Source organism: Prionailurus bengalensis, chromosome F2, assembly GCF_016509475.1.
Source record: "Prionailurus bengalensis isolate Pbe53 chromosome F2, Fcat_Pben_1.1_paternal_pri, whole genome shotgun sequence".
Lineage (NCBI taxonomy): Eukaryota > Metazoa > Chordata > Mammalia > Carnivora > Felidae > Prionailurus > Prionailurus bengalensis.
This window is the reverse complement of record NC_057353.1, coordinates 72,371,168-72,396,647: the sequence shown is the minus strand read 5'-3', so window position 1 is coordinate 72,396,647 and position 25,480 is coordinate 72,371,168. Positions and strand designations below refer to the sequence as shown.

The 25,480-nt window shown below is 44.5% G+C and overlaps 1 protein-coding gene across 4 annotated transcripts in view; it reads left to right on the top strand.

The window, feature by feature from the left end:
- Positions 1-25,480, top strand: part of ASAP1 (ArfGAP with SH3 domain, ankyrin repeat and PH domain 1) — a 343,719-nt gene that overhangs the window by 178,722 nt on the left and 139,517 nt on the right. For all 4 annotated transcript variants that reach the window (XM_043601770.1, XM_043601772.1, XM_043601771.1 and 1 more), the window contains exon 4: positions 19,970-20,042. In XM_043601770.1, coding sequence (XP_043457705.1) covers positions 19,970-20,042 — 73 coding nt within the window. The remainder of the gene's footprint in view (positions 1-19,969; positions 20,043-25,480) is intronic.

Below are 25,480 nucleotides of genomic sequence, written 5' to 3'. Positions count from 1 at the left end.
AAACAGAGTGGGGTGGCTCTGTTAGTTATGCCAGGGCCTAGAATAAACAGGGACTGTCCCTTATACCCCACCCAGGCAGGCGCTTCATGGAGGAGACAGACTTGAAGGGGTTGGGCAGATCCACACTGACTTTTTCTGCAAGCTCCTCAGCATGCCCTAACAACTTCCATCACGGGAGACCCTGTGGCACTGGGGCCAGGCGCAAGTGACTGGCACGGACCTAGCAGAGCACCTAGACTGGCACCTCCTTCTTGGGCCCTGCTATCGTCGTTCCTGGGAAGGGAGTTCACTCAACCTAAGGCATTTTATAGGGAAAGTTGAACTTCTTAATTTTTATTAAAAAATTTTTTTTAATGTTTATTCGTTTTTGAGAGAGAGAGAGAGAGAGGGAGAGAGATAATGTATGGGGGAGGGGCGGAGAGAAAGGGAGACACAGAATCCGAAGCAGGCTCCAGGCTCTGAGCTGTCAGCACAGAGCCCAATGGGGGCTCGAACTCACAAGCCGTGAGATCACGACCTGAGCTGAAGTTGGATGCTTTAACTGAGCCACCCAGGCGCCCCCTGAATTTTTATTTTAAATCTCCCAAGTTTTAAATGTTTGGAAGCTAATTCAGAATTTACAAAAGATCATTATGCAAGCCATAGAAAATAAACTCATGCAAGTTGAATTTAGACTCTGAGCCACCCGTTTGCTTTCTCTGCTCTAAATTATAACAGATTTTCTGGAATATTATGGTCCAAGTCTGTGTTACCCAAAGTATATTGTGTGGAGAACAAGTTCTGAGACGTTAGTCGGCACTTCTAAAAAAGGATGGAGATGGGAAGTACGCTTTTGAGGCCAAGTAAGTTTGGGAAATACTTTGTTAAGCAGAGTTGAAATTAAAAAAATTTTTTTTCTTCAACAGGAGTCTCATGGTATTTTAATGTATTAAATCTCTGACTCTTCAAAGGATGCAGAGTGTGGAGCATTTCCCAAACTTACCGACTCCGGATCCCTTTTGTCTCACAGTTGGGCTCACGTTTTTAGGAAGTACTGATCAAGTGAAGAGTCCTCAAACTTAAGGTTATTCTAAATATGTGAAAGCCCTGAAACCACCCTGTACTTTACCCACACTTCTGCCTGTGAAACGAAAGCCCATGGACTGAAGTCCTACATCACCAAGTCCTCCAGAGTCATGTCGTGTGACCTGTTAGCCAGACTCTACACAGTTTGACCAGGACGGAGTTTGAGCCGCTAGTCTGTTCCTGGTGGTGGACCTTGTCATTGGAGAAGGGGAAAGCTGTCTGTTCGCTTTTGAGAAGTGGGGTCATTTGGGGATCTCTGAGGTAACTAGATCGCAAGCTGTCACTCGACAATGTGCTAAGTGGCACTACGGGCAGCCAGAATGTATTTAAAAGGGGAAAAAAGCTTCCCGTGAGGGTGTCCATCACAGTTCCTGCACTGGGCTCACCCAGGCTTTCCAAGAAGTGCCCACTAAACATACTGTTTTACTGAGGAACCAGCACGGATTTTTGGAAAGCAGAGTTTATAAAACCATCCATCGTGAGCTGGGATGCTTTCTTAGAGCCCTTAGTACTGCAGCCCCGTTTTCGAATTCTGATACTTGAGACGGAAACCACTTTTTAACAAATCATTCACAGGAAATTTGCCCCTTCCTTTACAGTACAGCTCAGTCCACAAAATGTCATTTAATAAAAGCTTTTGTATGTATTTATCAAAGAAGACTGAATTCTCTTTATCATTTTTCTTTCAAGTTCTATTTTTTCTTACATATTTTCTGAAATTTACTACATGCTTCGCTTCTAGGTGAATACAAATTTTGCCTTAGCAATCTTATCCCAAATATCACATTACAGGAACGCATTCATGCTTAAAAACATTTTGTATTTAGCTACCTCATAAATGTGATTGAGGTAATTCATCACGCTCCCTGAGGTCAGGGGTTGTCTCTGTATTTCTCACTCTGGGAGATTGTTCCCACTGGATCTTTGTCAAACCAATGAATTAAGAGTGGAGATTGGGTTTTTTTCCCCCAAATATTCTGTAGATGCATCCCCATTTCAAGTAAGTTTTGTATACCAAAGTCTGAATGCAGGAGCGTGATCATTTACATTACAAAAGGACTCGTTCTGATAAAATAACTACATAATGTGACACCAACTGAGGAAAGCCTCTCTGAAATGTTAATGTGCATCTTTGAAGAAATAGGATTTAATTTCAAAGGTTTGACTTGTAGCAAACTACTTCAGCTCTTGTCAACAGGAAGATTTACCTTTATGAAAACAACACCCAGCAGAACATAATCTTTCATTCGTTTCTGCCTCAGAGCAAAGTCTAGTACCTCGTCCCTGCTTTCCTCAAGTAATACGCAATCAGTGGGGTCCTGGTCTGTGAGCATTCCTCTGCTGATGACATTCTGTCTGAATTGGCTTCCCGAGGGAGCTTTATTTAAAAGGGTGCACTGTTGAGGACCAGCTACTGGGGGTGGGGGGGGGGGGTTGTGGGGGGGGGGGATTCCCCATTCGCCATTGCTCCCTTTCGCCACTATCCTGAATGGCACTCAACTTTGCAAGAGGGTTGTTAGTAATTTGCAAGAGGATTGTTAGTAATTTGCAAGAGGATTGTTAGTTAGATCTCTGTGACTCCCTGGTATGCGGCAGCTTTTTAGAAGTCAGAAACTTAAGACCTTTCGTCAGTGTTGTGACTTGGCGGCACGTGAATTATTAATACAGTAAAAGATGATCATTAGTGCCTGCTGGTGCTTCAGAATCATGTTTAAAAACACAACTTAAAATTGTCCTTATTAAAAGAAACTTCACTGTTTGACAACCATGCTGACAAGTAAGTCTTAAAAAGAAACACGAAAGTGAAAGAACTGACTATTAACTTTCAGCAACAGGGAGTGTTCAGGGGACAAATGACATACCTATCAAGAGAGATGGAAGGCTGTTGTAGTGGTAACGGCTCGGCCCATGCAGAAAAAATAAGCACGAGGGTTTGGAGCATAAATATTAAGTGGGAAAAGTAGAATGCGAACTGCATGTAAAACACTGATTCTCGTTACATAGAGTTGTACATGAGCAAGGATGGGAAGTCAAGAAAAAAGATCGTGTTTTAGACTTGTGGAGTTATGTGAAATTTAAAATGTTTATTTCTCATTTGTTCAGTATTATGTCCAAAAAGAAAACCAAAATTTTCCGAGGTGTTTTGTTTTGTTGCCAGTAAAGTGTGTCCTACGTGCCTCGTGGCAGGGAACAGCAGACTTGGGAGAAATACCTATTTTTATTTGCTTTTAGCAATTTAATCTCCCTAAGGTCATGGAACGCCTGTGAACAGGATAATTTTTTAAAATTAAATTTTGATTTGGGAGGCTTGAGTTTTAAAACAACATTTTATTCCCTGGGTGGGCTTAGAAAGAGTCACCTAGTCTCTCTGAGCCTTCGTTTCCTCAGAAAGGAAAGATTGTGATAATATTTGGGCAGCTGGGGGACTCAGATGCCAAGTAGTAAAACTGAAGAAAATAAAAGGTATTGTTTTATTTTGGAATAACATTCATGCCATCTGATGCCCCCTGTTCTAAGTGAACATCATTAGGTTGGTTGCTGCTCCTTAAGAAACACCCGTTGGCGTCTTTGATAATGTCCTCTTATACACCGGACACTGGAACCATCTTCTCTGTATACGGACAGCAAACAGCGCCCGAGCTGCATTTTGGTCAAGTCTTGCTCCACATTTCCCACATTGCAGTTCTTAAAAGAATCGACATCTAGTGTTCATTAACAGAGCAGTGGTTTCGGGCATCTCCATTGTGAAACCTTTTTCTCCCTGCATTCCACGTGCATATACATCCATACACACACATGATACATACTCTTCTGTGCTCATCCTGTATAATTATATGGCATAAAACAATGCAAACAGAAGTTCTAATATTTGTCTTCCCGCACCACAGTGGAATACGTTGTGTGCATTCTGGGGAGATCACTGATCCAAAGAGCTCGTCTGAGTGGAAGGGTTTAGATCTGCATCTCCCTTTTCTTTTCCTTTGCCAGTAGCACCCCCAGCCATGTAAAAATTGTCCTTGCTAATTATATGTCTCGTGGGAATCTTGGAAAAAAAACCAGAGTAGTGTCTGCAAATTCTAGCTAACGTTGGTTGAGGGCTTCCTCTGTGCCAGGCACCGCTCTGAGCACTTAGTTTATGTAGATCTTCTCACTTAATCCGCTTAACACTGTCCGATGGGTTACTGGTGAGGAAACTAAGGCACAGCTGGGTTAAGGAACACGCCCAGAGCACTTAGTTCATAGTGGAGCTGGGATTTGACCCCAGGCAGTCTGGCTCCACATTCCGTGCTCTTAAGCATCATGTTTAAATTCCAGCATCTAGTCGGTTGTTACATGACTCTGCATTTTAGATAAAACTGTGTGGCTCAGCATAAAAGACCACAAGCCACCAGCAGCATATTTTGAATCACCAGGTCAGGACCCAGACATACAGTTGAGTAGGGCACTGCAGCACCTCGGGACTGGTAGGAGGTTAAAAGTCTCTAACTAGCTCAGTGGTCCCTAATCTGTTCGCCAACAGAAACGCCTGTTGTGTTCTGAGGTAGGATCCTGATAAATTCTAAGAATCCTGGAAAGATGGGACTTGGGAAACGCCCTTTCCGGTCTAGGTTTCAGTTATTTTAAGGGACTCTCTCATTATGTCATAACACGGAAATGGTGTTTGCATGACTATTTTTTGGTCTTTAAATACCTTGTTGTACCTGTAATTATTATTTTCCCAAGAGCGGAGCTGAAATTGCTTCAAGATGAAAGCATGGCGCTTGTGGGTGGGTGTGCTTCTCCCAACTTCAGAGCTGCAACAGAAATTAGAGGTTCACAAGGTAATCGCTGTGATTACAGTTTTCTTTTGGGCCCCAGACAGGAGCTCTGGAAACACAATATTCTACTAATTTCTTAAATGTACAGTTTGCAAGGCAACATGGAAATTACTGAGAGTATGTACTGTTTCTCCCTCATTTTCTATGAGAGTTAACATTTTACCGGGTCTTTTGCAATTGCCGAGGAAAAAGGAGACATTTAATGGCTTCTGAGACACTGTTAAAAGACTTTAAAACATGGGACGCCTGGGTGGCTCAGTCTGTTGAGCCTCCAGCTTCGGCTCAGGTCATGATCTCACAGTTCGTGGGTTCGAGCCCCCACGTCAGGCTGTGCTGACAGCTCGGAGCCTGGAGCCTGCTTCGGATTCTGTGTCTCCCTCTCTCTGCCCTTTCCCCACTCGTGCTCTATCTCTCTCTGTCACAAAAATTAATGAACATTAAAAAAAATTTTAAAAAAGACTTTAAAAATTTGAATACTAAGTCAGCCTTATAATACTGTATTAGGAAATTATTTTACAAGAAAAAACCCTCCAAAGAGTAACAGTACTGGGGTAGCCACGGCTTTTAAACACTTCTCTACACTTTGCATTTCTAGAAAATTCCTAACTTTATAATCCACGTAATTTTACATTCTATGTAGTGTGGTACTGCATAGTATTTGCACGCAGTTCATATTAGATGCTCAGTAAGTGGCAGTCTTTTATCCTTTCTAATTGTTGCCAATTAATATGTTCTAGTGCCCACACAATAAGCCCTCCAGTTTGTGTCCTGTCTTCCTTTGCCGTTTCCCTGTTGTCAGATACCGGTTATTTCTAGCCTTTTATACCGTAAAACCTGGTCACGTGTTTTCTCACGAACCGTGAGACCATGACCGGCGCCGAAATCAAGACTCAGACGCTTAACTGACAGAGCCACCCCGGTGCCCCTACAGTTTGCCCTTTAGATCAACTGTGACCATCTCTCTGAAGCCTCTTCATTTGTTACTTTTATCACCTTCTCTACTTACTATTGCTGTATAAGGATAAAGGGACACTTCTATATTGTTTCACTTCCAATTTAAAAATCATTAGTGTGCTTGAAATTATTTGCGTATATTTAACTATTTTCAATTTCTTGTGTTGTCTTTTGTCTTCCTATTCTGCTAGCTTTCTACAGCAGAAGAAGAATTCCACACACTAATTACATACTACAGATGTCAACTTTGTTCCCTTTTTTGTTGTTGTAATTAGTTTTCCCTCTTAGTTCATCTTGGTTTTGTTAAACATTGATTGCAGTCATTTTTAGTCTCCCTGATAGTGTCTGTTGTCTGTATTGGAAAATTATCAGACCTCTTCAACTGATACACAGTGTATCTTTTTTGAGGCTTAACTTTGTTAGACTTTTTTTAATAGAGTTTCCTATATTGATGTCCCAACACACATTGTTCCTATAAGTGTGCAAAAAAAAAAAAGAAAGTATTCTGGTTTTAATTATTAAGTTATTTTAATTGAGAAACAAGTTTTTATTTTTTATTTAAAAAAAAAATTTTTTTTTCCCAACGTTTATTTATTTTTGGGGCAGAGAGAGACAGAGCCTGAACGGGGGAGGGGCAGAGAGAGAGGGAGACACAGAATCGGAAACAGGCTCCAGGCTCTGAGCCATCAGCCCAGAGCCCGATGCGGGGCTCGAACTCACGGACCGCGAGATCGTGACCTGGCTGAAGTCGGACGCTTAACCGACTGCACCACCCAGGCGCCCCGAGAAACAAGTTTTTAAAAAATATCCCGGGCTTTGATATTCTGTTGTGCATTGGGTATCTCCAAAAAAGAGATAGTTAGCATTTAGTATTTTCCAGGTCTGTAGCAAATTATTTTCTCCCAAAAATACTTTCTCCCATCTCTCTAGAAACAGTTTCCTACAGATCACAGCGTGGGAGATGCCACGCTAATTCACTTGGTTGTTTTTCACCTGCTCAGTTTTTTCCTGAGGAAAATGTGTAAACTAGAGTGTCTTGATCTCCTCTGCAGAAAGACACAGATCATATTTAGAGTTAGACCTTACAGAGTAAAAAGCCTGATTTTGCCATTTACCAGTATCTTTGGCCCTGGACACTTGCTCTGACTTAAATCTGTAAAAAGGCATTAGTAATGCTTGTTTTATGTAATTGATAGAGTCTTTGAATACAAAATTCAGGATGTGCTTTTCATAACATTTTTTTTGGAGGACAAGGGATATACAAAAAAAGGACTCAGAAGTGGCTAGAATTAGAATCTGAGACCAAAGCTGTGATTTATCTTTTAATTACATAGAAATCTTAAATCCCCTAAAACCATTCACTGTTGGTGCCAGTTGTGTTACTTTAAAAAAATAAAACCGTCTTTCACTGAAAATTTAGCATGCTGAGAGAGTTGAATAATAATGTCCCTAGGACTGGAAAATGTTTGATTTTCAGAGAATTAGAGCCCTAAGAGATACATATGGACCAGTTTTCTAGATTTACTCATGAGGAAGCTGAGAACCTGAACAGCCTGAGGGACAGAGTCAGATTTACATGTCAGGTGACCAGGGTCCTACACGGGGTTCTCTCTGCCCACGAGGAGCCTGTAGGTCTCGTGGGCACATGCAGCCCAGGGCTGGGGACTGGAAGCTGGCCTACAACAGGGGAATGAAAATGAATACATACGTAGTATCTTAAAAGAGTAACAGCTACCATTTGTTGGCAACAGAAATGTAAGAAAAAAAGTCCTTGTGATAAGTGCTCTCGTGGCACTAGGGGCTGAAGAGAGTCTCAGCAGGAAGTGGGTAGAGGTTCACAGAAGAGATGGTAAAACCGAATCTTCAGGTTGAGTGTGAGTTTGCAAGATTGTTAAGAAGAAAAGGCAAAGGACAGAAGTATTATTGAGAAAGGAGAGTATTGTAGCCACTGGGTTGGCATCTCCAGAGTCAGACCCAAAAGGGCCTCGGTATATTTGAGCATCATTAATTTGGAGTGTTAGGAATTATAAAGTGAGTGGTCCAAAGACAAACAGAGCCTGCAACAGTAGTGTGGGGGGAGGCGGGAACGGGTTTTGTGCTGGGTTGGCCCTTTATTCTAGGTCTTAAAGTGAAGGTGACACCATCAGATTTGTATTTTAGAAAGGCTTCTCTGGCATCAGAGTGGTGGGTGAGGGTGGGATCGCTCGGAGACTGTTAAGGGATCTGGCTGGGGCATGATCACATCCCATGGTAAGTCAGGAGGCTTCGGGATGGGTTTAAGGCCTGTCACAGAGGTAGAACTGGTGGGATGCCTGCTGGTTACAGAGAGTTGGGCCAGAGGGATGTGACCTTGAGTCTGGCATCATGATGCCTTCCATCGAGGTTTTGAGCAACTGTGGAATGGGGAGGAGGAAGCATTTCTGGAGGAAGCCTTAAGTCTGGGGTGTAGTCCTAGAGTAGGAAGTGGATTGAGTCACGACAGAAAGGCCAGAATTTACATTAGCGAAATACCCAGCCTGTTGGCTCTTCCCTTTCCAGCCTTGCTTCTTTACCTTCCGTTTCCAGTACAGCCAGACTGATTTTTGTGAAGGTCACGACCTTGTTGTTCTAAAACCCAGTGGCTCTGCCTTTAACCATTGCTTTGAGAATAAAAACCACAGTCCATACGTGGATTTTCCTTCCTGCGTGGTCTGGCCCCCGTCCATCCCTTTAGCCTCCACGTGGCTTTGGCCGCCTGGTCTCACTGCTGCTCCTAAACCCCAGACGTGTCTTCTCAGAAATGCTGCTGTGCGCTCTGCTGTTTCGTGTCGTCCACGTTAAAGAAGAGAATGGTTTTGTCTGTGCCAGGTATCCCCATATCTAGTATGGACCTCGACACGTAGGAGGGGTAGGCAGCCGTGGATGGATAAACCCAGTGTGTAGGTGTTCCCGTTCACCCCGTCACACTCCTCAGCATGGCTTAAGCACCCGAGTGACCTTTCTGTGGGCCACCGCCAGATTAGAAATGCCAGGGAGGGAAGCTGTCCCTCTTTTCAAAATCAGCTCCTATTTTCTTTGCTGACCCCAAAGATAGATGAGTCCTCCAGTTCTTCCCTTTCAAGGACTTTCCTACCAGTCACTCCCACTGGTGTTTTCCAGTCAGTCACTGATGCCCCCAAATGCCCCTGGAGGCTTTCCTTCACAAGCCTGTGCATCTCTGTATGGTGTTGTGAGTTCCTAACACTAATCGTGTGCGCAGTACTCATGCCAACAACCCGTTTTCGTGAAGACGATGCCCGCCGTCGGGCGTGTAGGTCCTGCTTGGCGAAGCCTGCAGAGGCCCCTTCCCGGACGTGCCTGAAGCTCAGTGGCTTCCACAGCCGCGCTGTGGTTTTGACCGGCGCCCACAGTGCCAAGCACAGCACTCAGCGGGTGGACCGACACGAAATGGTCGGTGGGCAGCGCAGGCCTGACCTGCTCGGGGGGCACGGCCCCAGCGGGCTGCAGGCTGACTTCCCCCCACTTCACCTTTTGTCCCCCGGCCCCTCCTTGAAGAGCTACTTTGTGCGGGTTTTCAAGCACAGCACGGCCGTCAGCTCCTCTTCGGCTCCTTCATAGAGAATCCTGGAGTGGGAAGGAGACGGGTTTTGAAGTTGCCTCGCAGTCTGGTGACCGAATCCCTGGCTGGTTTTTTTTTAAGGGCCCCTCGGTCCCGTGGACTCCACTGTGTCAGGTTGGAAGGTGGGAGAGCACAGTGCTTAGGAGAACAGGCTTTAGGGATCCGGAAGGCCCAGCTTTGAATCCTGGCGATGTCCCTGACTGGCTGCGGGATCTAGGGCCATTCTGAGCTTCAGTCTCCTCATCTGTAAAGTATGGGTAATGGAAGCCGCCTTGAAGGTTACTGTGAGGACTAAGTAAGATGTTGTATATAAAACACGTTCATGATATTTTCATCATCATCGTCATCAGCATAGGGGACAGTGGAGGCGAGAACAAGCAAATACAGGAACCTGTGGACGGGGAAGGAAAGGAAGAGAAGAAGGAAACACCTGTCTGTGCCAGGTGTCGTGTGAGGAAGGCATGAGTGTTCGAGGATGACTAACCCGAGCACGGTCACACAGCCGGGAAGTGACGCGGGGTCTCCCTGGGCTCAGTCATTGCCTGTAGCCGTCGTCTCGCACTTGCTCTCAGAATGGCTCCTCCCACGACTAGGCTCTGCTGCTTCTGGGTCCACGGAGAAACACCTGGACCTGCTGACAGGTGGTTGCTAAATGCTAGGATATCTGTGGGCACCCCTGGGGGTAACTCGTGCGGATGGTGTAGGGCCGGCAAGGACCCTAGCTGTTCGGGGCAGAGAATGTGCTTCTCGGAGAAAAGCACGACTTGGCTTAGCCCTTAGAGATGGGTTAGGGTCTCTGTGCAGAACGTACGCAGTGGCTTAGCTTTTTTCTGATGACCAGTCTGACGTTAAGGGTCTTGAAGGAGATCTGCTCCCCTTTTTTTGTTCACGTGGCTGGATCCTGACATCTGTGCAGGAGGCAGAGTGGGTTACTGAAATGGCTACTGAATTTGGAAGTGAGCCAGGCCTTCCCTTCCTGGGGGCGGTGGGGGGGGGGGGGGGCAGCCGTTTCCCTCTCAGGGTCTGCTTTCCCATCGGTAAGAGGAGGGGACAGTGGGGGAGGGAGGCAGGCCCTTCACCCTGCTCAGCTTCCTCTGCCCACGTTACATATTGGACTTCTCTGAGGCTGCCTTCGCAGCCTCAGAGTGGTCAACTGAAGGGAGTATGTTGCATCGAGGTCCCTGGCCTTCACGGAGAATATCTGATGATTTCATCAAAACCTCATAGATGTGATTTAACTTTTGAGAGACAGGGTGAGCCCTGGGGAGATCGGAAATGAGTATTTATACATGCCTCACCCAAGCAAAAGATAAGTACTGCTATATTTACATTAGTTAAGATGATACTTTTCTTCCAGTAAGGAATTAACACTTGGGTTTTTAAAATAAATAGCTCATGAGAAATAAATAGTAGCATTTTGTGTCAGTCTTGTTCTAATACACCTTTCATTCTAGATCCTTTTAATATAGAGGCAGATTCACTTGATGTTATCGAACCCCTACACTGGGCCTGGCATAGTCCCTGCCCTAAAGATGTTTACACACCTAATGGGTAATTTATGCATACCCAGGCAAGTGGACTTTTGTGAGTTACAATTTTATGCAGTACCTTTTCTTTGCATTGGAAAGTTGGTAGGTTGGAAGTGTTTTCGTGCATGGAATAAATAGATCCTCAGATTCGGGCAGGAAGTATTGCCAAAGGTGATAGATTGAATGTTTGCTACAGATCTGAACTGTGAAGGAACTTCCAAGTGGGGCCAAACCTGAGTCATTTATAGCATCTACAGATTTTGAGCATCTGTGGGTGAATTCCTACCCCATTCCACCCTTCAGCCAGAGGTACAGTAGAGGACATTAAGTTTCTGATTGAAATCTCTATGAATATGGGAGGATCGGAATCTTAAGGCCACCTTTTATAGTCTAAAATAGCACAGATAAACACTTCTGTTTGTGGATGATACGTCAACTTTCCATTTTTTGGCTCAGTGATGCAAACCGAACTTTATTTTAAGTTGATCATTTCCCCTGTGTAGCCGCCTCATCCAGCTCATATTAATCTTGAAACTAACGATAACATCTTCACCGTCTTTACCTCTTCCTTTCGTATATGCTGCTGCCGCCGTGCCCCCTTCCCCTGTTGGCAGCTGCTCGGCGCTGCTTTCTGATTGAACCTCATCCTAACTGCTGGTGTTGTGTAGCTGGCACACAAGGTCATTCTCGACTCCCCAAGCTGACAGGGACTTCACTTCCAGCATTTGAGCTGGAAAGGAAAAACGCTGAAAAGAAAGAGAGAAGGAGCAGCAGGCCAAGCCCCTGTAGTTCTGGAGAGGAGCTTCGAGAATGGGATTTCAGCAGCTGCCAAAGCTGGTGGGTTCAGAAAGATTGCAGGTATGGGTGTAGACCTGAGTAGTGGAGAGTGTGGGAACAGAAGTCCCGGGGCAGTAGGGCTGGGTCACATAGGGCGTTGCAGGCAGTGTAGGGGACCTGGATGTCATTGCAGGAACAGGGACTTCATTGACTCTTCCTTCCTCGTGTGTGTGTGTGTGTGTGTGTGTGTGTGTGTGTGTGTTCCTTCAATTCAGCAAATTCTAACTGAGCATCTTTTTTTTTTAATTTTTTTTAACGTTTATTTATTTTTGAGAGACAGAGATAGAGCACGAGCAGGGGAGGGGCAGAGAGAGGAGGAGACACAGAATCCGAAGCAGGCTCCAGGCTCCGAGCTGTCAGCACAGAGCCCAACACGGGCTCAAACTCATGAACTGTGAGATCATGCCCTGAGCTGGAGTTGGACACTTAACTGACTGAACCATCCAGGTGCCTCTCACTGAGCATCTTTTTTGTACAACATACAAGTATTGTCCTTCCAGACCTCTTAGTTAGAGTAGGGAGGAGACATGGGCGCCTAAACAGCTGAAATACAAGGTAAAGAGTAGAATGATAGGAAGTGTGGGTAAAGCCCCAGGGTAGCAAGCATCAGTGGTCTTTGCACATCTCCCTTCATCAGTCTCATTTAAAGCAGTGCCAGGCTCCGTGTGCTCTCCCGCCAAGGGATCTGTCATTGCCATCTTGCTGTGGCAGGGAGAAGGGAGGGAGGAGCAGGCAGCCGGGGAAGCTCAGGTAGATGCAATGTTTGGTTGGCACACCTGACTGGTGCCTGGCTCAGAGCAGTGTTCAGTATGTGCCTAGCACAGTTACTAGATGAGTAAGTAAATGATACAAAAACCCCAGTTGGATGATCCTCAGAGCACATACTCATTCACATGGTTTGCCGGATCCCTCTTCTTTTTGGAGCTGATGGGTAGTTTCCATTGTCATTCTCCTCTGGCACCTTTGTTCACAGTGCTCTTCATTATGTCATCAGATTACTCTCGGGCTTATTCCTGAGTCACATTATAATTGCACACGTATGCACTCTAGTGTATGGGGCCTTACAGTGGATAAATGAATGTATTGATAGGCTGCAAGGCTGCATTCTCTGTTTTGTTCTCTGAGGCCTTATGCCTACGTTAAGTAGGCATCCAGCCTCTCGGGTAGCCTGAGCACTTTGCTCCCGAGTCCTGCCTCCTTCCTGCAAGGTCGCTTGATTGCTCAGGAAGCTGAAGGCCTAAGCAGTCAGGTATGAACCAAAATTAGACCAACAGAGTCTTCCCTTCCTTTCCCTGTTACGGAAATTACACATGAGAGCATTTGCTTTGTAGTGATTAGGGGACAAATGCATCTATTAAGATGCGTTTTTGCAATTACGTCTGCGAATGTGACTAGCAAGTGATAAAATGGAAACAGTCCCCTCCCCCCTTTTTTCCCAAGGGAACAAAAATTCTTTTCATTGAAGAAATCACGTTACTGGTAGGACTACTTGTTCCAGAGATGTTTGGCTCTCACTGCTCCAAACGTTTCAGGAGTTTCTCTGCAGAAACACCTTCAGAGGTTAGGGTAGCGATAGCCTGCTCTGCGTGAGGCTTTGCACCAGCCACTTCCAGGTGTGCACTCGTACACTCAGCGCTCACGTCCACGGAAGGTAGGTGTGGGCCATCCACGTCGGCGTATCCCGAACAAGCTCTGTGCTGGTCATTTTATTGATGGACCACTGTTTCTTTTTCTTTTTTTTAATAATTTTATTTTTTATTTTTTTAAATTTACATCCAAATTAGTTAGCATCTAGTGCAACAATGATTTCAGGAGTAGATTCCTTAATGCCTCTTCCCCATTTAGCCCACCTCCCCTCCCCCAACCCCTCCAGTAACCTTCAGTTTGTTCTCCACATTTATGAGTCTCTTCTGTTTTTTCCCCCTCCCTGTTTTTGTATTATTTTTGTTTCCCTTCCTTCATGTTCATCTGTTTTGCCTCTTAAAGGCCTCATATGAGTGAAGTCGTATGATTTTTGTCTTTCTCTGACTAATTGCACTGAGCATAATACCCTCCAGTTCCATCCACGTAGTTGCAAATGGCAAGATTTCATTCTTTTTGATTGCCGAGTAATACTCCATTGTACATATACACCACATCTTCTTTATCCATTCATCCATCAGTGGACATTTGGGCTCTTTCTATATTTGGGCTATTGTTGATAGTGCTGCTATAAACATGGGGGTGCATGTGTCCCTTCGAAACAGCACACCCGTATCCCATGGATAAATGCCTAGTCGTGCAATTGCTGGGTCGTAGGGTAGTTCTGTTTTTAGTTTTTTGAGGAACCTCCATACTGTTTTCCAGAGTGGCTGCACCAGCTTGCATTCCCATGATGACCACTGTTTCTTTTCTGTCATAAGTACATGCATGAGATTTAGCTCCAAAGACTTCTGCTTAATTTCAGAAAATCACATTTATCCAAAATGAGAACAGTGTTTCCTGTTTGAGTATATTGAAGAAAGTGCCATAGACTTAGAAAGTAATTCCGAAATAGAAAATCTTAATGAATAATAACAATAGTATCACTGTTGCTCATTTAACATAAGTATATCATATGTCAATGAGGTGATTTTTAAGGAAGTGGACAGAATAACTATTTTAAGGCACAAAATGAACTTGGAATGTAGAAGTTCTGTCTCTCCCAAACCGTTCCTTTTGGTACCCTCCTTTTGGTCTTAGCTCTTACACCTTGCGACTGTCTATACACGTCACACACCCATCCATCTAAACCTGGGCTATTCAAAACCATTAGGGGAAGAGTTACAGACGGCCACATTTTCTGAGTCCAGAACTTTATTTCGTTCAGCCATCTTCAAGGCAAGCCCTGTGGTACGTACTTTCCTGTTTTGTGGAACCGTGAATACTGAGGAATTCGCTTATTCAGTGATCTGTTAACTTCCTTTCATACACATTTTTGAGCATCTGTCACCTGCTAGGCACGGGGAATGGGCATTTAGCTATGAGCAGGTCACACAGGTCCTGCCTTCATAGAGCTTTTCTGCAGGGAGATAAATACAGTAACAACAAACAAGTCACAAACGGGATCATTTCAGGATGTGGTAGTACTATGGAAAAGCCAGCCTGAGTGTAAAAGAGAGTAACGAAGCAGGCTGAGGGGGTGTGCTGCTTTAGATTGACCATAGAAGGGCCCTCGGAGGAAGGGGCGTTTCATCTGAAGCCTGTGTGAAAAGGAAGCCAGTCAAGGGAATTGCTTAGGGAGGAGCATTCCAGGCAAAGGGGTCAGCTAGAGCAAATACCCTGAGCTGGGAGCACGTGTGGCTGGGTCCCTGTGCGTCTCTGAGAACGTCCGTTGTTGCACTGCTGTGACAGAGGGATGCTGCCTGTCCTGGAGGGGTACGAAAGGCTCCATGTCCTACCCTGAGTGGCCTCAGACTCCTCAAGAATTTTGCATTCTCATGTCCGGTTTGTGTAATGTTTCTGAATTCTTCTGGCTCCCACGTAAGGCCTCTGTCGGCGTGGCTTCTCTGACAGTGTCCTTCAGATTTGCAACAGCCTGTGTCTTCTCTGTGAGTTCAGAGGACCGGACCTGTTAGGACCGTACATGAAGTAGCCGTAAAGAGTCTCCAGACCCGGGTTGGAAGTGCTTCCCTACATTATAGATGCTGCTCTTTAGTAATGTAGCGAATGTGAGAAATTGCAAGATTTTGGATAGGAAAGGGACTTTTCTATTGTCAGAGATCAGAATGTTCTCCTGGATTCCTTTATTTGTTAATCCATCCTCCCTCTTTCTCTCCCCCACACACGTACCCTTTTGAGTTGTTCAACCTCGGATGCGTACTTAGAAATGCAGGTACATATTTTAGCATTGGGAAATACAATAATTCTATAGTCCACTTATCTGCCACTCTTCTCTTAGCCTGTATTTAATTGTACGCATGTGACATTTGAAAGGATGTCACTGCACATGTTGCTTGTCTGGCAGTTGAGGGGATGGCACTTTGTAGCACGTTTAGACGTGTGCTGTTCTGGAGGGGAGCCCCGTCTGACGCAGTGACAGTGTCCTCTGCTCTTAAACACAGGGCCTGTAAAAACGCATTTTACTTGGCTTCTTTCTGCCAGTGGCCAAATGCTAGGGTGTAAAAAGAGAAGTGTTAACCCAGATTCAACTCTGACTGTAGCTGTCAAATGCGGATGTTATTAATAACCTTTAAAAGTACGTGCGTGAACTTTAAACCCTGTTAGTTTATAATAGACGAGTTGGTAAAACTTGAACATAAATTCTGAGACTTTTCCCGAGGAGGGGGAAATAAAAAGGAAGCAGATAGTTGGTCTTATAAAATGTTAGACTGGAATCTTCCACATCCGTGTGCTCACTTGGGCTCATTAACTCTCTAACTGTGGAAGCACATTAAAGCCCACTCATTAATTCCTCTTTGAGTAGACCCATCTTTTTGCGGTCATCACTCCCCAAAGCTGAACAGATACGTTCTTCTCTTCCAGAAGCAGGATTTTTGTTCCTTTCTCAAAACCAATTAGGAAATGGTTAGATCCAGGGGGAGCATGGACACACATTTGTGCTGCCGTGGATGGGTGGTGTGCTTGAAAAAGCCTAGGCTGGTTCTCTTACTTAATGTGCCAGTTGGCAGGCAAACTGTTTATTTCTCTAAAACCCCAGGGTTTTTCATCTGGAAAAAAAAAATAGTAAGAATATAGACAAAAAATAAATGGCAGCTATTATTGGGATTATTTTTTAAATGTTTTTCCCACAAAAGCAGTTCATCAGAAGATAAACCCATTAGATTTTGTGTCTTAAATGCATGCTTATTTGTACTTATTTGCATTAGTTTCTTTCCCTGGAAGACTCTTAACATCCTGAATAGCTTGTAATTTCTTAACTCATTTGTCTCTGAAAACTGGCAGGTAGTTCCACTCCCACGCCCCTTAACATGAGGCTCTATTTTTATTTTATTTTTTAATTTAATTTAATTTTATTTTATTTTATTTTATTTTTGTTTAAAAAATTTTTTAATATGAAATTTATTATCAAATTGGTTTCCATACAACACCCAGTGCTCATCCCAACAGGTGCCCTCCTCGATGCCCCTCACCCACTTTCCCTCCCTCCCACCCCCCAACAACCCTCAGTTTATTCTCAGTTTTTAAGGAGGCTCTATTTTTAGATGCAGTTCATCCCAGACATCACGGGAACGCAGAGCTGGGTGCTGTTGGGAGGTCAGGTTCTGTTGTGAGGACCTGAGCTCAGACTCCCGCTCCGCCGCCCAGGGCGAGTCAGACTTTCTGAGCCTCTGTGTTCCTCATCTATAAAACGAATTTGATAACAGTACTGCTTTCATGGGGGTTTGGTGAGAATGACATGAGGCGGTCCGTGGCAGCCTCAGCACCCTCTGTGCCACTCTAAGCACTTATTAAAATGTGAGTTCTCTTTCCTCTTTTCTCTACAGTACAAACCTCAACTCTGTGAAATAACTCAAACTTTGTCTCTTGTGAAACTGTCTAGTAAGACACTGTTTCCTTAAGTGTGGAGTGCAGTATCATGGTGTTACAGGAGATGGTTGCAGGTACAGAATAGATGAGCATTTTATCTTTTTTTTTTTTAAGTTTATTTAGAGAGAGAGAGAGAGAGAGAGAGATGGGGAAGGGCAGAGAGAGAGGGAGAAGGAGAGAATCCCAAGAAGGCTCCATGCTACCAGAACAGAGCCCTGCGTGGGGCTCAGACTCACAAACCATGAGATCATGACCTGACCCCAAACCAAAAGTTGGACACTTAACCAACTGAGCATTTTATAGAGAGAGTCACAGTGATCTTTAAAAAGGGTATCTTCTGTTAATGGTGAGTGATCCTGATTTTCCACTTACTACACTTCTGGACAATGTAAAAGATGTGAATGGGCTTAAAGAAAAATATTAAATAGAAGTGCAGGTGGTAAATGGCTGTGACAAATGTGTGGAGGTGGAACATAAGCAATGGGCGTGGTGGAGGGTAGTGGTCAGACTTGGGGTCTGAAAACTCGGGGTTTTACCTCAGCGTCTCATTAGGTTTGAGATACAGTAGACGTTAGCGTGAGATGTGACTCCAGCCCCTTCTGGCTGTGTGACTTTGGACAACTTAGTCTTTCCCTCTCCCTCCCTTTCTGCAAATACTTATTGAAGGCCTATTTCCTTATCTTAAAAACGTGGATGCTGCTTTCTGGGGGTTTTGTAAAGATGCAGTGCAAGGGGAGAAGATATTGGAAGCATATGTATCTTACCTACTTGGTACGTCCACAATACCAAGCTCATACCTGGTGTAGCAAGTGCTCAGTAAACTTGGGTTCTTGTGTTACCCAGGACTTGTGTTGCAAGTGGTAGAACCCCCACTTCAACCAGCTTGGGGCAAAAATATACTCAGTCTACAGGAAGGTTAGCAGTGACCTATGCCTTGGGTGCAGCTGGAAGCCAGGACTCTGATGCCACCGGGACCCTCTCCAGCTCCTGTGTCTGGTGCTCTGTGTGTGTCATCGGTCCATCTGTCTGTCCAGATTCCTCACAGATCAAGGAACAGAACCACCGGCGATCACCAGGCGCCCCTCCTCAGAAGGGATCTGCACACTGAGGTCCCTGTTTCCCAAGCCCAGAAATCCTGTGAGGGCCTGGGCCCAGCGCCGGTCAGGTACCCACCCTGCCAGCCACCGGGGTCCAGAGGACTGGAGCTGAACGGAAGGGGCAGCGCCACTTGAGCCACAGGTTTAGAGTGACAGGAAAGACCGTCTTGCAGGCCAAGGGCATTATTACCTGCTGCCACTGCATTTACCCTTTTCATCTCTTTGTGCGACTTTCAGGGGTAGGAGTGTTTACCCTCTGTGGGCCTCGGTTTTCTCCTCTGAGGTTTTGAGGTTTAGATGATGTCATGGATGTGAGTATACATTTCATGGTCTTAAATTTTATGTGCCTAGGTTCATTATTATTGCTGTCACTGCTCGTGCCCTCCAGATTTTGACACACCATCCAGGGGCTCCCAGTCTCTGGATCGTTGACCTCAGGGAAGCAGAGAGGAAGGTTTAAAGTTGTTTTAAGAAGTTAGGTCAGCATGCCATATACATTTCTATATTGAATACAACCCTTTTTAAATTTGATTTTGAATTGAAATACACATTATGAAAAGAGTATGCATGTCCTAAGTGCACAGTCTTCCCGAACAGAGCACAATTGAGTGTCCAGTCCCTGGATTAAAAATCAACAGTCAGTCCCCTAGAACCACCCCACCCCCGCAACTTGTAGCACAGGTAGATGATGATGTAGATGTGTTTATACACCATCTAAGAAATCATTTAAAAGCATTACCAGCATCATGGTAGCATTTTCCATGCTGTGCTTTTTTAGTAAGCAGAATTTTAAAATACAACTGGCCTTGCATCATAAGTTTTTTCATTTTAAAAGGAATCCTCAGGGGCACCTGTGTGGCTCAGTCGGTTAAGCATGCGTCTTCGGCTCAGGTCATGATCTCACAGTTCGTGAGTTTGAGGCCCACATCAGGCTCTGTGCTGACAGCTCAGAGCCTGGAGCCTGCTTCACATTCTGTGTCTCCTTCTCTCTCTGCCCTTCCACCACTCATGCGTGCTCTCTCTCTCGCTCTCTCTCTCTCTCTCTCTCTCGCTCTCTCTCTCTCGCTCTCTGTCTCAAAAATAAACATTAAAAAAAAAAAGTTTAAAAGGAATCCTCAGGTCACTCTCATTGCGCCCTTTGAAATGTTTTCTTCCTGGCTGAAATTCCCATCAGGTGATAAAAATGTGTTTGGTTCTCTTGGATATGTGTCATTCACGTCTTATGCCTTTGTCCCTTCCCGGGTTGCACCTTCTTCCAGTGAAAACCAGTCTTCCCCTATCTTAAGTGGCTTGTAGTTTCTTTCCCGTGCAGAGCTTCGTGTGAAAACCGACTGACTCCCATGCTGTCAGCTTCCCCCAACACTGAGCTTTGTGGAACGACTCTTTTTATCCCCCAAACAGAACTCCTCAGATCATGGGTACTGCCGGTCTCTGAAATGGTTCCCTGTTCGTAAATATGTCCACTTGCTACCGCTGTGGCACCCCACAGGATGAATGTCATTACGAGTGAGTTTTAATTTGCCAAATTTTCCAACATCTTCTCCCCTCGTTTTTCTCTTTTAGGCTCTAGACCAAGATAGAACAGCCTTACAGAAAGTGAAGAAGTCTGTCAAAGCAATATATAATTCCGGTCAAGGTAAGTACTTTCCAAAGCAGACGGCATGAATTATATATAACGTTTGCAGTTTTCTCTGTTATCTGTAAGATGTTACGTTTATAGAAGACCATACAAAAGAAAAAATAAGGTCGAAGAGGTTCCATTTTTCCCTTTTTTCTCTGTTTCTTCTCCATTTAAACCGGTTACTGTTTCCAAAATAAAAGAGTGAAAGAACATTAGTTGCAGTGGGTTTATAGACCCACTGGACATTTAAAACCTTAGCAGGTGTACAGGTAATTTAGCCACAGGTGACATGTGAGATAGGCAGCATCTGTTTGTGTAGCTGATCAGTTCGTAATTCAGGGGTCTCTGTTAAACACGTGAAGATCGTTCTTTCTGCAGCATACCTCTACAACATTCGGAAATCGGTGTGAGTGCCGGGGAAGGGGGCGAGGCTGAACTGAGACCTGACCAGATCTGCCAACCAGAGACTCTATTCTTGGCCTTGAAGTCGGACAGGTGCAGGTTTGCACCCTCACTCTGCCTCTCACTAGCAGTGTGACCTTAGGCTGGTTACTTCACGGTTTTGAACCTCCATCTTCTCTTTAAAGCAGAGATTGTGGTATTTTTGCAGGGTCGTCGAAGGGAGTTAATTAGCTAATATCTTCACCTCGGGGAAGTTCAGTAAATGCCATACATTCATATTTTATATAAATTTTATATTTTATTTATAGTCATACTCCTAATTGTCATAAAATTACAGAGTAGAAAGGAACATTGAAAAAGGAAAAACTCGACTGTCAGATGCTTTATGGGCCTCCTCTCATCAGAGCTGGGAATCGGTAGTCTCAACGAGCTGGAAATCTAATTGTCTCTTGTCTTCTTCAAAGCCCTTGGGCCTGATTGTTAACACATTCTGTATCCTGATTCCCTGACACCTCTCTAATTTCCTTATTTCCAACAAGACACAAACTTCTAATTAAGACAGATGAATAGAGAATTGTCTAGTTATATAGTGATGTTTTAACTGTTTAAATGTTTCAAATGTTTTAAATCTTGGCCTAAATTATATAACTTCTGCCTTAGCTTCATTCTGATTTACCCCCAAAATGTGGCAGCCCCTTTGTAGATATTCGCCCTCTGGGGGGAGGTGGACGGGGGGAATAATGAGGAGGTGGCCATGGGGAGCTTCTGAGGTGGTGGTAGTGTTCTCTTTCTTGATTTGGGGATGATTACGTAGCTCAGTTTATTTTTTGATAATTCTTCACATGCTACACTTAAGGCTTACATACTTTTTGCATGGATGCAGGTATGTTATGCATCAGTGAAATTGTATGGAAAATGGATACACAGGTAGGTTTATTGAAGCATTGATTGTGATCATCCGGATTTGTGGTGGAAAAACCAAAAACAAATGGGGACTTAGGATATCTATTTCATAAAATACAGTTTTTGTGAGAAAGAAACTCAGGTAGCGTAGCTCACTGTCACTACTTGTTAAGTAAATGACTTAACTTCCATGGATCTTAAATTGCTTCACCATAAAATGAGAAAACAATCATCTAATTTGCAGAGCCTTGTATGGATAAAATGAGGTAATCTTTAAAGCCACCAAAAAACTTCCTGCACGTGGTAGGTGCATCGCACGTGGGGAAAACGACAAGCAGATCGGTGGCATGGGTTCCTTCTCTGGGTTAATTCAGTCTTCTACAAATAACACTGGGCCCGCCCGATTTCCTAAAGAGCTTAATGAGCCAGTATCCGCCTCAGGAACCAAGTGTCAGTTCTCCGTAATGTTATGGTTTATGCTTGAGGCTCTCAGCTTGTGAGCCACCGGAGACCTCCGATTTGCAACGGAGCATTGCTACCATATTTGCTCGGCTGGGGGCTCCACGTAACTCCTTTTCTCCCCAGTGTCCTTGCTCAAGACGCGTTCCCTCTGTGTGCCACGGTGACCACAATCACATCCTTCAGCAGCTCACACAAGGGCTCTTTTTCTTGGTAGGGATGTGCTTCATCTTGTTCTTGAAAGGGCTTCCTTGGTCACAGCTGACCTGGGTATGGCGGGAGGGAGAGGCTGTCCGTGCATATGTGTAAGGTAGAGAGTTCAAGGAATATGTGCAGTCTGACTGCCACTTCCTCCAGGAGATTGTTCTTGCCTTTTGAATGGGGACCTTAGCGTTCTGAGTGTGACCGCTCCTGCCCCTCGCTGGGTGAGGGATTCCCCTGCGTACTTTGCCTTATGTCTCTACCATCTAATAGAGTAGCTTCTAGTCACATAATGGCTTTTTAAATTTAAGTTCATTAAAATCAAATAAGATTTAAAATTCAGGTCCTCCGGGCTCAGTAGCCACATTGTGAGTGCTCCATAGCCACAGTGTGACTGACAGCTATGGTATTGGACAGGGCAGACCCGGGACATTTCCATCATCACAGGAGATCGGTTTGCAGCGGGAGGAGAACATACACCCCATCGTATTGTAACTGTTGATCGGTCTTTCTGGCATTGGACTAGCGAGTGTCAACCCTGACTTTTTTTTTTTTAACTTGTTTTATTTTTTTATTTTTTTTTAATTTACATCTGAGTTAGTTAGCATCTAGTGCAACAATGATTTCGGGAGTAGATTCCTTAGTGCCCCTTCCCCATTTAGCCCATCCCCCCACCCACAACCCCTCCAGTAACCCTCAGCTTATTCTCCATATTTATGAGTCTCTTCTCTTTTGTCCCCCTCCCTGTGTTTATATTATTTTTGTTTCCCTTCCCTCATGTTCATCTGTTTTGTCTCTTAAAGTCCTCATATGAGTGAAGTCATATGATTTTTGTCTTTCTCTAATTTCACTGAGCATAATACCCTCCAGTTCCATCCACGTAGTTACAAATGACAAGATTTCATTCTTTCTGATTGCCGAGTAATACTCCATTGTATGTATGTATATGTGTGTACATATGTATGTGTGTGTATACACACACACACGCACACACACACACATTTATATACCACATGTTCTTTACCCATTCATCCATCGATGGATATTTGGGCTCTTTCCATACTTTGGCTATTGTTGATAGTGCTGCTATAAACATGGGGGTGCATGTGTCCCTTCGAAACAGCACACCCGTATCCCGTGGATAAATGCCTAGTCGTGCAATTGCTGGGCCGTAGGGTAGTTCTATTTTTAGTTTTTTGAGGAACCTCCATACTGTTTTCCAGAGTGGCTGCACCAGCTTATATTCCCATCAACCCTGACTTTTCATTAGAATCACCCAAAGAGCACTTAAAACACAAACACAGGGGTCCCTTGGGTCTACACACCAAGAGCTGTTCTAAAGGAAGGCCCAGGTATTGGGATCATAATAAAATCACTTCCCAGACGATGTGCAGCTAAAACGCAGAGCTTCTGCACTAGCCCATGAACTGCCTGAGGAGGGTTGGTGCTATGTCTTTTATCTTCATATTTTATGTGTTTGTCACCAAATACCGTTTGTTCAACAAACATTTATTGAACACCTGTTCCATGATACCATTCTGGGGGGTGAGTATATTAGACAAATTGGACAGAATCTCTGCCTTCATGAATTTTACAGTTCAGTGGGAGAGATACCAGAAAGTACTTATAATTTAGAAACTGGAAAGCTTACAAAGAGGGACCTGATACAGTCTGACAGGTTGCTAAGGGGAACACCTCTCGGAGGAGGTGACATTCAAGGGGGTTGATGCGTACGCAGCTAAGCTGAACAAGCCTCTGAGGTAGGCCTACCATTATCCCCATTAGATCCCATTTTATAGGTGGTGAGGCTGAAGCTTCAAGAGCCAGACTATCTTCTGCAAGGGGCCACACCTAACAGTAATGGAACAAGGGTCTAGCTGATTCCAGCTTTGTTGTGTACGGCCACCCTGTACCGTCTTCTACCTGACCTGTGGTTAGAGGTTCAGCACATGGGGAATGAATTGCTACATGTTGGCTAGATACGTCCCTGAGAAGCTTGCCATGAACGACTGTTAAGTGTTTAATCATGACTGTTCACAAATGACTCGATGAAATAGAACCTCCCAGCAGTGTAAATCCTGGGGTGACTTCGGTAGTTCCTGGAGAGGGGCCCCGGTAGCAGTTATCATGCCCGTGGCTCGGACGTGTGGGGATAAAAACTCAGACCTCACAGACTGCTGGGACCTGATAGGGTTGCCACCATCACCAATGAGCATAGTACACTCGGGTTTCTGGTCAGCTTGTGTGGGCAGCGCTGTGACATTTAATTCTTAAAAAATAGCTAGATGAGTAAAACAGCGGTGTTGCAGATCTTTCCATGATACATGCCCAGTGGAATCCGGGCTATTCCCATCGGAGGGCTTTTGGCCTCATCCAAAGAAGCCACAGAGGCTGAACCCTGGTATCTGGTTCCCAATGTGTTTTCATCATTTTCTTGTTTTCTCACAGTGCTTAAGTGACATGAGACCCATCTGATGTTCTTTAAAGTTTTACAAAGCATTTCTGTATTTCTGGTTTGAGATGACCAGCCACCCTCACCCCCACCCCCACCTCCCCCACCAGACTGTGTGGAAGATGCTGAATATCTTGGAGGTGGTCTTGCATTTACAATGTAGTTATTATGTTTACGCAGAACCTTTATCAGTATTAATTGGAACACAGTATAATAAAAACAGAAATTTTATTGGAAAAACAAGTTATCTCCCCAAAAGCCTTTAGTTTGAAAATGGCTTTGGGGATTTGTCTCTTTCTCTTACTGTCCCTGCTGCGTATGAGGCCATTTCAGGAAGAAAAAAAAAAAAAAACAAAAAAAACAAACTGAATTCTGTGAACTGCTTGGATCAGGGGAGAATTTTCTAAGCTATTTAACTTTCCTGTATTGTTCCTAAGTTTTGAAGTGTTGACATTATTAATCTGTGAAGAATATTGTCATTTAGAAAGTTTGCCTTGGTGTGTGTGTCCCCCCCGCCCCCCACCTCTCCTGTCTCCTAATGTATGTTTAAAATAGCTAGTAGTTTCTTGAACAGTAGAGGTTTTAAAATATGTTGCAGGGGCACCTGGGTGGCTCAGTCCGTCAAGCGTCCGACTTCGGCTCGGGTCATGATCTCGCAGTTCGTGGGTTTGAGCCCCGCGTCAGGCTCTGTGCTGACAGCTCGGAGCCTGGAGCCTGCTTCGGATTCTGTGTCTCCCTCCCTCTCTCTCTGCCCATCCCCCACTTGCTGCGCACACACACTCTGTCTCTCTTACTCTCTCAGAAATATTAAATGAATAAACTTAAAAAAAAATGTTGCAATTCTTGACAGTTTTTCCTTCCAAAGATAGAGCCTAATTCGCTTCCCTGGTATGTGTGCCAGACTTACAGCTCTTTTCTAATGAATAGAATGTGATGGAAGTGATACCATGTGATTTCCTAGGCCAGTTCATAAAAGAGCTAGCTTCCGTCTGGGTCTCCCCACCGGCTCCACGTTTGCCTTGGAGGAAGCCAGCCA